Source organism: Hypomesus nipponensis, chromosome 11 (assembly GCF_054491055.1).
Source record: "Hypomesus nipponensis isolate SF chromosome 11, ASM5449105v1, whole genome shotgun sequence".
Taxonomy (NCBI): Eukaryota; Metazoa; Chordata; class Actinopteri; order Osmeriformes; family Osmeridae; genus Hypomesus; species Hypomesus nipponensis.
The window spans coordinates 9,502,651-9,519,794 of NC_140371.1; the positions used below are offsets into that span (position 1 = coordinate 9,502,651).

The 17,144-nt window shown below is 41.5% G+C and overlaps 2 protein-coding genes across 3 annotated transcripts in view; both read left to right on the forward strand.

Annotated features, from left to right (window-relative positions):
• The window catches only part of tet1 (tet methylcytosine dioxygenase 1), a 37,330-nt gene extending 31,346 nt beyond the window's left edge, over positions 1-5,984 (forward strand). Inside the window, exons 7-13 of the mRNA XM_084709821.1 lie at positions 38-246; positions 395-545; positions 687-776; positions 1,138-1,275; positions 1,679-1,855; positions 1,978-2,122; positions 2,254-5,984. Coding sequence (XP_084565947.1) covers positions 38-246; positions 395-545; positions 687-776; positions 1,138-1,275; positions 1,679-1,855; positions 1,978-2,122; positions 2,254-3,365 — 2,022 coding nt within the window. The 3' untranslated portion in view covers positions 3,366-5,984. The remainder of the gene's footprint in view (positions 1-37; positions 247-394; positions 546-686; positions 777-1,137; positions 1,276-1,678; positions 1,856-1,977; positions 2,123-2,253) is intronic.
• Positions 5,985-6,354: 370 nt separating this feature from the next.
• Positions 6,355-16,408, forward strand: eif4e1c (eukaryotic translation initiation factor 4E family member 1c). Of its 2 annotated transcripts, none has more exons than XM_084708958.1 (7): positions 6,355-6,498; positions 7,495-7,586; positions 11,568-11,663; positions 11,862-11,925; positions 14,624-14,737; positions 14,945-15,084; positions 15,190-16,408. In XM_084708958.1, exons 1-7 carry the CDS (start codon positions 6,466-6,468, stop codon positions 15,302-15,304), a joined length of 654 nt encoding a protein of 217 aa, XP_084565084.1. In that variant the 5' UTR covers positions 6,355-6,465; the 3' UTR covers positions 15,305-16,408. The 2 variants fall into 2 exon arrangements, with proteins under 2 accessions (XP_084565084.1, XP_084565085.1); XM_084708959.1 differs by having other exon boundaries at positions 6,376-6,483.
• The last annotated feature ends 736 nt before the right edge of the window (positions 16,409-17,144 follow it).

A 17,144-nucleotide genomic window follows, 5' to 3' on the forward strand; every position in this document is an offset into this window, starting at 1 on the left:
CAAGGGACACATATTAACATGTGTGTGTGTGTGCCAGGTTATACGTCGTGGTAGCGTGGAGGAAAAGCTGCTGTGTCTTGTGCGGCGACGGGCGGGGCACCATTGCGACAGTGCTGTGGTGGTGATCCTCATTCTGGCATGGGAGGGCATCCCTCGGAACGTGGCAGACAGCCTGTACCAGGAACTTACACAGACCCTCTGCAAATATGGCTCCCCAACCAGTCGTCGCTGCGCTCTCAATGAGGAGTGAGTCGCTAGCACCCATGTCTACCACAGACTGTTCTCACTGTTTCGTAAAGGAAAGAGATGAGAATCACTGAGTTTCATATCACATATCACACCTACTATAAAGGTTATCGCGCTACCTCCTTCCTCACTGTCTTTCTCTCCTCAGTCGTACTTGTGCGTGTCAGGGACTGGACCAAGACACCTGTGGAGCTTCCTTCTCCTTTGGCTGCTCCTGGAGTATGTACTACAACGGCTGCAAGTTTGCCCGCAGCAAGGTGCCTCGCAAATTCCGCCTGTTAGGAGACTACCCTCAGGAGGTAAGTGTGGAGAAGGACATTACTGGAGGCTTCTACTACAGCCCACTATTGTCAAACAGCTAGTCCACCCCCCAGTGGCCACCGAGGGTTACAGTGACTGTTTACTCTTGTTCCTCTCTCTAACATTGGGTGTTGGGACAGGAGGAGAAGTTGGAGAACCATCTGCAGAACCTTGCCTCTGACCTTGCTCCAGTTTACAAGAGGCTGGCACCTGAGGCCTTCCAAAACCAGGTAGACTGCACCTCAAACCTCCACTTAAACTTTTGAGTTGGGGTCGAGAGTCGATGAGCATCATAGCGGTGTTCTCAGACATTTCTTCCATCTTCTCACTCCCCTTACCTTCTTATCCATCTTCCATCTTCTCACTCCCCTTACCTTCTTATCCATCTTCCATCTTCTCACTCCCCTTACCTTCTTATCCATCTTCCATCTTCTCACTCCCCTTACCTTCTTATCCATCTTCCATCTTCTCACTCCCCTTACCTTCTTATCCATCTTCCATCTTCTCACTCCCCTTACCTTCTTATCCATCTTCCATCTTCTCACCCCATCCCGTTCTATTGTTTCCTCTTCTGTTGTTTTTCTCCCACAGGTGGACCATGAGCAGGCAGGGCCTGACTGCAGGCTGGGCTGCAGGGAGGGGCGGCCGTTTTCCGGGGTGACGGCGTGCGTGGATTTCTGTGCCCATGCCCACAAGGATACACACAACATGAACAACGGCAGCACTGTGGTATGCAGAGCTGTCAGAATCTCCCAATATCCCCAACCATGAACAAAAACGTGAAGGGCCTGTGAAGGTGTTGCTAAATGTGTCATTTTCATATGAAATCCCAGTTCAGGGTCATATTCATCACATGCGCAGATGTTTAAATGCATTCTATTCTTCAGTTTGTCAAGCCTTCCATCTAATTCTGAGGATTCTATAGGAATGGACTTCGAAATTATTATTTCATACTTATGGGACTATTATCAAACTACAAAATAACTGAATCCTTATTTAATCATTCAAATGACTTCATAAGGTCTTTCTATGATCATGACACTCTCAGTAGCCTGGAAACAAATGAGCACTGGTTTGAGGTAAATCCTCTGTTTTATGTCTTTAAGTGCCATCGTCCTGTGACGTATTTCAGGTTTGCACTTTAACCAAGGAGGATAACCGGGCAGTACGCAACATCCCAGGGGATGAACAGCTCCACGTTCTGCCCCTCTACAAGGTTTCTGACAAAGATGAGTTTGGTCGCCCAGAGGGCCAGTGGGCCAAGATCCAGACGGGGGCCTTGCAGGTTCTGTCTGCCTTCCCTCGAGAGGTATGCTCTCATCTGGCCTCAAGTTGTCCTTGGGCGAATGCAGGTTACTGTTCTTAACCCTAATCCTGTCCCAGGGCTACTGAAACTCCTGGCTAAACGAATAATAACCAAATTGTCACCAGGTGCGCTTGCTGGCCGAGCCTGTCAAGTCAGCCCGGAAGAAGAAGCAGGAGGCTCGCCTCAAAGCGCAGGCAGATAAACTAGAAAAGAAACTGGGGCAGTGCCCCATCACCCCAGGAAAGATCAAACATGAGACACCCAACAAAGGTACTAATTGGTTGACTAATTGGTTCTCATTGTTTATTGATTGGTTGACAAATAATGAACAGATTTAAGGAGAGTGCCTTGATTAGTGGATAGATTGATTTATTTATGTGGTTGATGTGTTTGTTTTGCAGGTTTTAAGAGCACTTCTGCAGTGCAGGCTACCTTGTTTAAAACAGAGCCACATGCCTACCCAAGTTCTTACAGACCACCACCAGTCCCAGACAGTTTGGGGAACTACCTACCAGAGCCTAACCCACCCAGCACTTATAACCCAAGCTCCACCAGCTACAAACCTCCACCAGGGGTCCTAACCCCAGGGAGAGAGGCCCTCTCCCCCTACCAACCCAGTCTGCATGCCCCCCAGTATGGCCACAACGGTTCACCCCATAATTACAACACAATCGGTGAGGCCATGAATGGTTACCCTCCAGGGGCCGATGACCCCAAGGCCTTCTTGAAGCAGTTGGCAGACCCCTCGGAGTGTATCTCCTCCCAAGCGGTTTGTGGCAACAACTCTCGGACATATAAATCTGAGCCCAACGAGGTGCACTGCACAATGATCCGGAGACCCCCCCCACATGAAAACACTCCCCCCCCTTCATACTGCCCCCTGCCTGTGTCTGAGGGCCTCCAAAGCAGACTGAATGGACTCCACAGGCAACTGGGGGAGTTGCCACCTCACATGCCCTTCCTCCCACAGACGCCGCCCCCCGTCCCAGACGAACTCAAGCAGGAGGAGGTTTGGTCCGACAGTGAACACAACTTCCTGGACAATGACATAGGCGGCGTTGCCGTGGCGCCATCCCACGGTTCCATTCTCATCGAGTGCGCTCGGAAAGAGATGCACGCCACCACCCCCATCCTAAGACCCAACCGCAGCCACCCTACCCGCATCTCCTTGGTCTTCTATCAGCACAAGTCTCTAAACGAGCCAGGCCACGGGCTGGCCATGTGGGAGGCCAAGATGGAGGCCAAGCGGGACCGAGAGAGGGAGGAGGAGGCCGAAAGGCTGGCAATGGGACTGGGGGATGCTGAGATGGAGGGCAGTCATGACAAGGGAAAGGGAAAGAGGGGTAAGGTGGCGGGAGAGGTGGAGCCAGAGGAAGAAGAGGAGATCCAGGAGAAGAGGAGGGTTCTGAAGGTTCCAACCCGTCAAGCCTTGACTATTCCAATGGATGGAGTCATCACTGCGTCCCCTTATGCTCTCACCCAAGTCACAGGCCCCTACAACCGATGGACATAACACACACATCCTGTGCTACTGCCTTACCTCAATCAACTTAATGCTTGTCTAGGTGTTTTTATACGTGTTTTCATTTGGGCTTTTTAAATGTTTGTGTGTTTTTCTCTCTGTGTGATGAGGAAGACTACCGTTGGTTTCTAACTGTGAGTTTTGGTGTTGCAGATAGTTTTTTTTATTGTAATAAGATGGTGCTTAGAATATGTTTTTAAAGATGTTTTAAAGTTCTTTTATGGACGTGATTACAAATGAACAAGATGTGATTATTTATTCTGATCATGAGGTTTTTATTTCTTTTGGGGTGCAAGCCTTTTTACTGCAAATTTAAAATGCTTTTTTTAAAGTTGACTCAAATTCAAGCAGTGGTAAAAATTCAGATTTTACATGGTGTAATTTTATTTTGATGGTTATATTTCAGCCTATAATGCATTTTTTTACCCATGTATTTTTTCAATTCATTGATTCAATCATAAGCAGTAATTTGGGGTAAACATCCAATTACACATAAAGCAAGACATTTTACATTTACTACAGTTGATTTTAATTAAGACGTATGTAGCATTGTGCTTTTTCTGCTCAGCTCTGAGTTGTCTTGTTGGTATGAAGGAAATGTGCACCTCTTTTGGTTTTTAGTTTGTTTTTTTTCCTTATTATTTTACCTTCTTGTTCAATGTACAAAGATGGCATCAATTATTGTAAAGCACATTTTTTAACTTGAAAAAGTCCCTTTTTGATTAATATGGATGGATATATAGATATATAGATATACGTATGGAAATACAGTATATATGTGTATGTATACAACTTGTGTGACACTTTTACTCTCCTTTCAGTATTTCTACATGTATTTGTTTCAATGTTGTGAATTAATTTAGCTATGATTTAAGAAATGCTATCTATAACATATCTTGAATTTAGTTTATACAACAACTCAAACTATTTTTTTCTTAGCATTTATGAAATTATGCATTTAAAGATCATACTTATTCATATTGGCACTTAATTTATTTAGTTGCAATTGGGAGTTGTGCTAATTGTTTATTTTCTGGTCACAGCTAATAAGACCACATGACTGAAAGCTAATTATGACCATTTTGTATCTTTTCTTACTGGTGCTAACAAGATGTCTATTCTTCTCAAGCTATGAAATGTGTCTGGTATGAATAGAAACTTTCCAGTTACCATATTCTAGGTATGAACAGTCTGCTTTGGAAATCCACACCACCTTACTTAGTGAATGCCACTCAAATAATTTCCTGGTCCATCTTATGTTGTATCGTATTCCTTTGATATTTTCAGGTGCTTTGTCTGCTGGAGACTTTGTTTACAGGGGATTTTCATAAATGTTCCACAGGGTCCAACTGTGGCATGCAAGTTTGGTTGGTGTCAACTGCTGTCAGAACAGGAAATGCATTTATATTAAACCCATGTGTTTAGGAAATTCCATTTCTCCCTGGAGTTTGGCAATGTCAGAAATTACACCAACTTTGGAACTCCATGTCATATGGTGATGGTGTCCAAGGACAATTAGTTCTCAACAATTGTTAATTGGTGCTTATCCTGCTCACATGGAAATAGTATACTTACAGTCATGACAAAAAGACAGAAACAAACTCATAAAATCATATTTTTATCATATTCATTGGCTGTAATGTAATTGTAACTGATGGCATAATTGTTACATCTTGCATATGGTGCTAATATGCCTAAATGTTCTGGTGCATTGACAAAGCCTGTTCTTAAGGTGATGTTTTGGTGCTATGAGCATGACCGGCATGTCGTTGTGGATATGGTGTCAAGCTGTATTCTACTTTTCAGTCTAAACTGAAGTTTAGAAAGCAGATGTAACAGTTAACATAGTTCTGTGCCCTTTTTTGAGTTGGAAGTTTAGGCACACATCTATAAAGTATTTTTGTTACAGGTGATAAAACAGAAGATTTCCCTTTCAATTTGTATTACTATACTGTTGAGACAGATAGATTAACACTATCATGGTTTTTGTCAACACGCTACTAATTATCTTCTTAGCATTTTTGAAAAGAGCCAAGTAAATGTCTTCCAATAATGTCTTGAACAAAGTTCCTTCTTAATCATCCATACAAATCAGAGTTTAATAGTTTAAATTGTATTTGTAGAAACGTTGAAGGGGGTTGCATACATTTACAAAGTAAGACATGTAGGCAGTTACAAGCTATTACATATTTTAGAGAACAATGTTTTAACATTTTTGTAAATCTTTCCACCTTTATTCAAAACAATTTGTTTCTATAAATGAATCCTGACATTGCTTTACTTACTGAGGAACCTCCATGCCCTTGTGTAACTTGAAAATTATATCAAGGAAGAACTAACTAGCACCAGCATTTTACAGGTTTTAAAAGTCAGAGCTTTGTACTGGTAGTCTAAATATTTAAACTGTACTTGTGAAACAGACTGTTTTTAATGTACTGTACAAGGTTGCGTAAACAATGGATGGCCTTGCTTATTTTAAAACTGAGTGACAAATTACTGTACATTGCTGTAAGGTAAAAAAAATAAGAAAAAAAAGGACTTCAGCACTCCTGCTATGGAAGCTGACCTCTTTGGGGATTGTAAAATAAAAATATATATTTATATTTTGAACTGTGTCCGTTCTTTTATTTCTTGATAATGCTTATGTGGACTGCTGACATGACTACATTCAAAAAAAGACATGTATCTTTTAATCATTGTCATACTAGGGAAGGCCCTGTGTGAATGAGATATACAGGCCTACTAATAATATGTTTTTTGGACCTGTAGAATGTGTGATAGACGCTTGGATAGGGCTATCCACTGCTCCTCGAGGAAGAACAGCAAGGATGGGGGAAATGCAATAAATAAATTGCTATGGGGTGGACACTCCTGCACGCGTGTGTGCTTCTAGTGTTGCCGCTCACCGCTCGCTTGTGTGTAACTACTGCAAGATGAAAAAACGTTGTCTACCCTTGTAGAGTGGATGCACCGAGGTGGAAACCTGTTAGGCCTACTAATGTTTTAAACGTGGACTAAAACGGTTGCCGTAGATTTTAGAGTGGCATCTGACGCACCAGCGCAGAGATGCAGAGAACTTTAGCTGGTCAAGATGGCGACCTCGGAGCCGGTAAGGGAGATTGAGGTATCTACAAATTCGGCTACTACTCTAGCAGAAAAATGTACTTTGGTCCGTTTGTGTCTTGAAATTCATAAGATTATTATGGGGAAATAATACACTGTATTTTAACGATAACATTGCTTCCTTGGTTGTCAGAAGGCTGCAAGTGTTGGACATGCTCAGCACCATTGCTAGAGCTAGCCCCCCTAGTCTAGCTAGCTTGCGATATTGTAGCGATGCGATAGATTTGGATGGCATTGCCTGGTTGTGACTTTGTTGGCAAGAAAGAGGAGAATGGACGACGTTGATAGTGCTTGAACTCAATGATTCAAATGCCTCGATATAAATGATAGCTAGTATAAGTATAATTCTCATCGAAATGTATAACTGTTTTTCGTGACCAATTTCATACGCTTCTGAAACCATAAATTCGTGACATCTGGACACGTGTGCCCCGCATTAGCAAAGTGCTAGTGTCTTGCTAGCTCGTTTTGATGCAGCAACGTTTACTAGCATTGTCGCTAATAGCCAGCAAGCTAAGTATCGTATAATCAAAGTTGAGAGGAAATTTGATTGTTGTGGCATGTAGTGAGTGCCTTATATTGTTAAGACAATTAGGCTACCATTCAGACGTTAGGTTCAATTTCACGTTAAAGTGCAGTTAGCTACTGTAAACTAGGGGGCTAGCCAATAACGGTCGTTAGGACATTGAGCGAATCATTCATTCAATGCTAGCCAGGCAAACAATCTTGGCATCTTTCGGGCGTTTGACACACCGTTACTGCTATCTAGCCACAGTGCTATTAAGTAGCCTGTAAAACTCGCAAGATATACCTGTTAGCTTAGTGCTAGCTTGTTGCCATAGTTTCCACACATAGGCTTGATCTAGCCTTTAGGATGAATGTGACAAAGTACAAATAAAATGACGATTAAGAAGTACGGTTTGAGCTTGGAATAATTATACTGTTTTGATTGTTGATTATTAAACTGGCCCAATATGTATTTTATTTATTTATTTAGAAAGCACCGGAGACTGAAGAACCCCAAACGGACGCCCCCGCACCCGTGGTTGCAGGTTCTGAGCAGTACATCAAGCACCCCTTGCAAAACAAGTATGGAATAACTTATTTTGTTACCAATCGGACTGTAGAATAATATTGGCAATTTTTTAACCTGAATTATTTTCAATTGTAGCTTTCAATGCGAACATCATCACCGAGTTCATCTTATCTGTCTAGAGGGGGGATTTTATGATCCTTATTTCGAAGATCACAATATCTGCCAAGAGGATGGGAGGGGTTTCAACCAGATAGTTCCAACTCCGTATGTCCACTCTATGAGACTTGGGCTACTGTGTTTTTGCTTATGTTTGGGATGGAGGCAATGCTTGTACAATTCAGACCCAGCTAGTTCCAAATAATGTCCTTTTTCAGGTGGTTCTCTAAACTTCTGATCATACAAACCAAGCCCCTTTTACCTTTTCTAGAATTCTAATTATATTCTAAATGATTGCCTACCCATTCTGCATAGCAGTAGGTTCAGGGTAGAAGTGCTGACATAGACCTCTTCTTCAGTAGAACACTTCTGGGATTTTCTGCCTGTTCCAGGGGTAGTCTGTCACAAATCACTGCTGGGCCTTTCAGTATCCTGGAGCTGGGATTTTGGGTCATTGGACATTGATGGTGTGTTGACAACTTGCAGCCCTGTGTGTAACTTTAATCATCTATGGGTTAATCACCCTTCTAGTGTTATCAAGGGTAGCAGACTTCAGAGTTGTTCAATTCCCAACACATTGTGTTACTAGGCCCTATGTGTTGCTCAACTGATTTTACACTCTGCTTGGTATTTCATCAGCAGTGCAGTAGAGTAACTTAGTCCAAAGGCATTGCCTCTGTTGAATTGGCTTTGTCAGTGCAGTGTTTCCGCTATGTTTATTTTTCCGTGGTGGCCCGCCACGGCTACATTTCTGCCACCACGGTATCAGAAATAGGGCTGTACAAAATTTTAGGCCGTCTATCAGCAGTGATTGTTAGATAGCGTATTGGAGGATAGCACGGACACACGCTTCACAGCGCAGTTGAGATTGCTTGTGTGCGGCCTTGAGAACTGTAGAGCTAAGTCATATAACTTATGTTGTCAGTTAATTTAAGGCTGTTATTGTATTAGTCTATAATTCTTGCTAATTCAAATAAAGTAACTGGTTATTTTCGTTGTTTTTAGGCTATTCTTCCCCTGCAAGCGAAATTGCACATGTCGATTCAATAGCGATTGCTGCCCTTGCTCATGTTTGTATTTTAGGTGCATTATTATGCTGAAGTAGCTTTAATCAATAAATAGTGGGTATAGTGTTATTATTAGTTACAGAAAACTTAGCCTATCAAGATCAAATGAAGCCGACAGTGTACATGCTTTCGAGTGGCCCCTTAATCGATAGGCTAGGCTACTGACCATTTACAATAAGTTGTTACGTCAATTATTAATTGGCAGCATTTATGCCATTTAGAACATACTTTGACTGTAAGGTGTCATTAAGTAGCCTAACTTTATTTTGTTAGGGGAAATAGGACAAAAATATGTGCAATATTACATTAGCTATTAGACAATTACATTAACCTGCTCCAAAATATAGGGTTAGCACTTTGTTTCAGCCGGGGGGGGGGGGGGGGGACAGACCTGCCCCCACTGCTAAAAAAATCCTAGAGGAAACACTGTAGTGACAGGCCACATGTTTTGTCTAATTTAAAGGCTCCAGCGGCCCGTTCTTCGTACGTCGCTAACTCAGTAAGCTGGATTTGATTGTTGACGATTTGTCATCTTGGATTGTTCGGTTCTTCGAAGCTCATCCTGGACTTGCTGTCATAGCAACAGGTCCGCAAGCTTAAACTTGCTCAGTAGCAGGTTTATTTTATGTAAACATGATTAGATTGAGGCTTTACAAGAAAGGTGATACAGGAAGTCTGCCACAGATATGTCTTGTCCGTTTTTACCACAGGAACCTGTTGGAAAAGGTGCAAGAATAATTAGCAGAATTTAATATGAAACTTAATGAATTGCTCATTGCGTGATAGATTGTCTCCTTAATCACAGCGCGATATGCTAGCCCAGTGGCTCTCAACCCTGTCCTCAGGGACCCCCTGTCCTGCATGTTTTAGGTTTCCCTGCTCCAACACACCTGATTCAAATGCATGTTCGTTACCAGGCTTCTACAGAGCTAGATAACGACCCTTTTATTTGAATCAGGTGTGTTGGAACAGGGAAACATCTAAAACAAGCAGGACAGGGGTCCCTGAGGACAGGGTTGAGAACCACTGTGCTAGCCTTTAGGCCTACTTTTTGAGAGGATAGCCTTTGTTTTTTTGTGAGGGTTTCATTTACATAATACATTTGTTGAAACCACATATGATTTAAAGATGATAAATGAAAATATGAAAGTATGAAAAAAACAAAAATATAGGCCTAGCTTACTGTAATAAGCGATAAAACACGTGGTCACTACTCTACATTTAATTTGGTCTGCTACTTTTTGCCAGCCTTCTTTTTCTTGGATTTTGCTAACTTTGAGGTGTTCCCTGGCATTCTGATTAAATCTTCAAATTCAGAGTAATCTTCGATCAAGCTGTTGCACTGTTGGCTCTGTTGAGGAAAAAAACAGGGCGCTCATTTTGGCCACGGTGAGCAGCCATAGACTTATGTGAGCAGCCAATAGCAGCGTTGCTGATCAAGGTTTCTACTATCGATACATACCCCCTTTTAGACCAACGCATAATTCAATCCAGCTATAATAATTATAAACAACATTGGTGTTCAAAGAACCGAATTAGCCAGATCAGGATGTGTCATTTGATCAGGGATGTCATAAGCAACGTACGGAGAACGTGCCCCAGGTCTTAAGTAACAGTACTAATCTGTCTTGTTTGTCATTAGGGCAACTGTGGAAGACTTCATTATCTGTGTTTTAGTAGCAGTAGCCTAGCTTTGCTCTGCTGATAAGGCTGTGTTCATGACTATTAGGATATCTTCAGGATCAGAAGCCTGGAGTTTTTAATGAAAAGCAATGGGTTCAGTTGTTGCCCCTGTCCTGCCCCCTCCCTCACTCTATTACACTATCCTTTCTGGGAATAGATAAAAGAATAGTGGCATCGCTCATAAACAATGGATGTGTTTGTAGGACAGAGCTGCCTTGTTTCTCTGTTCTTCTGCATTTATATGCATACTGCACTGTCTGCGTGTTGTTTTGGGGGGATTAAGCTCAACAGGGTGTTTTTAAAGAAATGTTGATTGAAAGGACTTTGTGGACTATCTTTCTTATTCTATTACCTAGAGATTAGAGGCCTGACACCTTTACTGGATTTTAGTCATTTGAATAATTTTGCTAAAATTGTTTTAAAATGATAAGAGATGATAAACTCGGCAGAGACAGTGTATTTTTGGTTAATTTAGGAATTTGTATGTGGCTTACTTACAAGAAATGTCCAAGTTTATTAGTGTTTCCTCTAGGATTTTTTTTTCTAGCAGTGGGGGCAGGTCTGTCTGCAGCAGGGGAAGAATAGCCTACAAACAACGAAAATCACCAGTTAACTTAATTTAAATTAGCAAGAACTATAGACTAATACAATAACAGCCTTAAATTAACTGACAACATAAGTTATACGACTTAGCTCTACAGTTTTCAAGAACTCACACATGCAATCTCAACTGCGCTCTGAAGCGCATGTCCGTGCTATCCTCCGATATGCTTTCTAACAATCACTGCTGATAGACGGCCTAAAATGTTGTACAGCCCTATTTCTCATACCGTGGCGGCAGAAATGTAGCCGTGGCGGGTCGCAACAGAAAAATCAACATAGCGGAAACACTATTATTATTGTTTGGCTACCTCAATTTGAGACTGTGGCTACACTACATTTGTGATTCTAACATGCAGCATAGCAGGTGTTTTCTATTGGATATTCAACATATCCTTCCCCATCCTGACCTTACAGATGATATATGACTGTAGGCTGACTGTTTTAGGTGTGTATTTTATCAGATATTTGTTCTTTTCATGTGAATGCACAAGATCATCTTTTGAATTATTCTCGCTCTCTCCCCAGGTGGGCTTTGTGGTATTTCAAAAACGACAAGAGCAAAAGCTGGACAGAGAACTTGCGTCTCATCGCCAAGTTTGACACTGTGGAGGACTTCTGGGCGTACGTATTTACCTCCCTAGCCCTATGAGGTCCCCCTGAAAAGAATTGTGGAGGGTGGCTCGTTTAATTGGGCAGAATATTACAAATGTTGGAGAGATTCATTTTACAGAACAGGATATTCTGAATATAATTGTCCAAACATACATTGTAGACTGGGCTATGTCACTAATCGCTTGTTTCCATTTATTTATCTTTCAGATTATATAACCATATACAGCAACCCAGCAAACTTGGCTTTGGCTGTGATTACTGCTTATTCAAGGTAAGGATCTCCTAAACCAAGAGACCAGGGGCCTGTACTACAAAGCAAGTTCAACATGCCCCAGCATATAGTGGGGGCTGGTGCAATTATTTTTTGGGTGGGCGCAAACAGAAAATCACACCGTTAGTGATGCGGAACTGAATGTAATTGTTTAATAGCCACATCACATCCAGCTACCCATATGTTTCCCATAGCAAGTTCCGGAAAAACCTCAAGTGTAAATTTGTCAGCGATCACTGCTGCTTAATCTGTAACTTTTTTTTTGTAAAGATACATTTCATCTGGAAAAAATATAAACAATATTGATTCTTAAGAACAAAAGTGGGAGTGTCTGGGGCACAAATAACTGCTACTTGTGGAAAATCTGAAGCAAGCCATTGAGAGCAGCTTCAAGTCACCTGCTTTTCAAAAGTGTAAGGACCTACATAGACACTCATTTGGCCGGCGCCAGCACACAGATATGAACAAAATATGATGTTGATTTAAAAAAAGGTAAATGCTGCTAAATGACTACCAGGCAAACATATTTAATTTGTTTCACATGTTTAAGGATCCTCAATCTCTGAAATACTTCAAGGGGATAGCGCCCCCTATTGACCAACTGCCACTGCCGGGTTGTCTTTCAGGCAGGAAGAGGGGGATAGTAATACATTTGACTGTGTGAATGCATAAGTTAATAGGGTTATCTATATCACCATAATTTAGGCATGAACTAGATCTAGATCTGACAGTAATTACAATAGTGTATTCCATTAAATTGTGTCACATAGATGTATTCTTATCACATGTAAGACAAGTTTAGCCTTATTCTTTTATTTGCATGACTGTATTAAACGGTTTTTGAACAAATAAAGAAAAAATATCAAACATAATTCGAACCAGTAAATAGTTATAATCAGTGCTCAAAGTGGGCCAGTACTCACCGGTACACAGTACCGGCACCTCTACATTTTACTCTTAAGCGTACCGGCACCTTTTTCTTGCGTATCGGCACCTATTCTTGCAGGCCAGTACGCTAGATTCGAAAAAGTTATCTAGACAGCATCAACTGATGCCTGAGTAAAACATATTTTTCACTGCTGCTTTCAAACCTAGAAACGAAACGACTTTCGTTTCTAAGTAATTATGTTAGCCTGGCTTCAGAAAGGCACTAAAAGAACGTATGTGCCAGAGCCAGACACGTTAACAGAGGTCCAAGTCCAACCAGAAACATTGGGTAGGCTATGAATGATGAGCTTCAAACTTGTTTAAATAAATACAGTACGACTGCAGGAACTAGGGGTGCTGAGGGTGCTGCAGCACCCCCTGACAGCACGAGGATTTAAAATGATATGACTTAAAAATCCACCACCGCGGAATAGCCCTACAGTAGCGGACTGGCTATCGGGAACACCGGGAGAAGAATAACGATGGAAAATGAGGATAAGAAACGTAAGGGTGGGCCTGAAAATTAAAGAGAAAAAAATACATAACTTTCACTAGACAAGGTTTTACCAATTAAAAAACAGCCATTTTTATTTTACACAAGGCTCAAAAAACTATTTTGCGCTCAAATAAAGGCCCAAAAAGTTGCTCTTTAAGTATCCAACTCTCGAACTAGCATCACATCAAACACAGACTATGCATGCATTAGCAGGCAGCTGTGGTGGCGTAGCTATACGGAGGCCGGTTCTGGTGGGCTGGTCTGGATAAAAGTCCAGGGCCTATTTTTTACTCCCAGTCCGTCCCTGCCGCCCAGCAACATTAAGCCACCCCCCTGATAATTTATGTTCCCGAGGCAATGCATTTATGTTGTTAAATAGGCAAACAATAAATTGTTGTTGTACCAGCCATCCAAGTTTAGTTTTTCACTGTAGAAATCTCAAATTTCATAATGGCTTGCCAATGCAAGAGAGTACTGGCACCTTTTTTTCTCCACTTCAAGCACTGGTTATAAGTAGTTACTTACTTATAAGTAGTGGGGGGCATTATCGGCGTTAATGTGATGCGTTAACGTGAGACTCTTATCGGGCGATTAGAAAGAATATCGCCGTTAATCTATTCTCAAAGTTGGGTTGGGAGCTAGGTCTATACTACGCAAGCTATGATGACTTTCACCTTGATATTTTTGCGTGGACGTATACATAGCCAAATTGCACTGTAGGGGGCGAGAACGAGTCTTCGAACCTGTGTGTGTGCATTGTGTATGAAATTACAACATCAAATGTGACGTGCTAACATGGATGCAGCTATGAAGCTGCCGGTTTTGCTTAAGGGAAAATATATTTAAGAAGCTTCCCAATGCAAACCTTGACAAGACTAAGGTTGTTTGCACCCGCGATGCCGAATTAGTTTACTGTAGGAGTTCTTCCAGTCTCAAATACCACCTATACGCAAAGCATCCCTTAGCTAATGCGGAAGATGCCAGGCCAAGCACTGATGTAGCACAGGGGAAGAGTCGTCGTCAAACTACTGTTTGAGTGCAACCGAGGCAAGCCCGTCAGCACTGCTCTATCAGCCAAACTAACTAATCTCCTCGCTCATCTGGCTTGAGAAACCTGTTCTCAAAGACTTGCTTTTAGTCATTATTTGGGTAGCACACATATTCTGAATGCCTTCGCCGGAATTCAAATGAGCCATTTTAATCTAAATTCATCTAGATTAATTCCAAGATTACAGTGAGATTAATCGAGATACATTTTTTTAAATGTTGTTTCAGGATGGCATCAAGCCTATGTGGGAGGATGACAGGAACAAGCTGGGGGGCCGATGGTTGATGACCCTAAGTAAACAGCAGAGACACAACGACCTGGACCGCTACTGGATGGAAACGGTATGTACAGCGAGCAGTAACCCTTTTCAGGCCAAGTACGGCGCCTTCATATTTTTATGGTCCTAAAGACCTATACCTCAGTCGTGCATATAGTTGTATAACTACAAAAACTAGAAAGAACACTACCTTGTGTGGCTTTGTAAGTGCTTGTCTCTCACCAGTCTTGTTCGACGTGTTTGTTTCGCTCGTCTGACATGTGCTCTGTAGCTCCTGTGTTTGATTGGAGAGTCATTTGACGAGGCCAGTGAAGACGTGTGCGGAGCTGTGGTCAATGTCAGACCGAAGGGCGATAAAATTGCCATCTGGACTGGCAACTGCCAAAACAGGGAAGCCATCGTTACGATAGGGTATGTGTCATTCTTAAAGCAGCTCAATTCATTCCAGTTTGCCACTAGGTGGCGATCATGATACAACTACTTGTTAAATATATTTTTCCTTCTCTCTTTCTCCAGGCAACAGTACAAAGAACGACTGAACGTCCCCACCAAAGCCTTGATTGGCTACCAGTCACATGATGATACCTCCAGCAAGAGCGGTTCCACCACCAAGAACTTATATTCAGTTTGAAGATGCCCCATTTCATCTCGCCGTAGATTTAAACAATTACCAACCCGCATCAGCACATTAATAACTTTGAGTTGTAAACTACTGTAGAGTCCTTCCTTTTTACAGAAAAAAGAGTGAACTGTTATGTAAATGATATGTTGTGTAAAAAGAACAGCTCCACAACTTAAGGGGAACAATCCCCATGACGCATAGTCCTTAGGTTACTGATCAGAGGAGGAGAGTGAAGAGGAGGATGTGGTCAGTGGATCTGTTCGATTTGAACTAGTGAAAGTGAATGAGTTATTTTAGAAGTGGACAGTGTTTCCCCTAGTGTAGCTGATGAAAAGGCTGTTCAAGGCTTTGTTTGTTGGGAGTGAGGTGAGGAGGGAGGAAAACCCCTTATGTTGTTTTGTCACACAGCGTTCTCACTCCTTAATAAAATAATTTCTTGCCACCCAGGATAATGCGATACAAGGCATCCTTTTCACTAACTCAGCAAATTTTAAGGGCAGTTTTAACTAGTTTGTTGGAGGTGTTTGGCATGACAAAGTATTGCAGATGCGCCTGCAGATAGACTACAGTGTCTTAAGTTTGTAAAAGATTAGCTGTGGTCTCACTCCTAAGGGTGGAATTTAAGGGGGGGAGGGGACGGCCACTTATTGTTTCAGCCATGCTGAAATTGTGGATTCTCGCTTGTAGTACTATTTTGAACTTGTCTTTTCTCCCCCTTATTACATTTATTTATGAAATATGCATTGCTGTTGAACTATTTAGTTGAAAGACAACCATGACATTTAAGTTTCCCTCATTTTGTTCCTTTTTATAATTTTTTGTTGAGGTTAACAAATGTGGACTACTGCTTAATATAGAAGTGTTTTTCTTTTCTTCTTTTTTTTACAGTGTATCATCCAGTAACAATGCTTGGACAGATTTAGGTGTGCTTCTCACTGTTTTCTTCCTAACAAAACTGTAGATATTTCACACTTCTCTCCAAGTGGATGCAAAACAGGAGGTGATACTCATTGTGAAATGATTTTGCTCATAATGTATCTTTACTATCTGTAATTCCAGGATGTATATTACCTTCTTTCAAGTAAAGGTTAAGTGCTTTGCATTAAACCCAAACCATGTGCTTGTTTTTTAATGTGTCATGTTCTGTGCTACATGAAATTTAAGTATATTCACATACACAACATATTTAACAACATACTTTAGGTATAGATCATGTCAAGTTTACTGATGTTTCCAGTTAAACCTGTTTAATACTTTCTCAACCATCTTCTGTGCATCACCACCTCTGAATTGCTCCTCACAAGGTTTCTTCCATTTTTTCTCCTGTTGGGAGTTTTTCCTAGTCTTCCTTGAGGGTTTAGGTTGGTTGAGGGGCAGTTCTATTGGCGTATGTGAAGCCCTCTGTGACATGCTTGCGTGTAAAATGGGCTATACATTTGATTTGACCATACCTTTGATGCTAGTCCTGCCTGTTGAAATATTTACTCACACCTATTCTTTTTTTCCAATCAGTCAGTGCCTGCCAACCCTATTATGTCAGGGTAGTACAGCAACCTTTTGTACTTGAAATTCTGAGTCAGACATAGCCAGACAGACCACTTAAGACAAAGGACTGCAACATGGCTTAGCATTCTTGGGCTGGAACATTTGTTGAGCAAGTTAAATGTAATGGCTATTTCAGGTTGCTTATCTGATCTTGAACATGTTTTAATCCTACCTGCCAGACCTGAATTATTTGAACCGTACAGACTTATACCTCTGGTGGAGGGTTGTCATTCATCAGAACAGCTCACTACATACATAATACAGTAAATAATACAGTATAGATAGACACATTAGGTGCTTTATT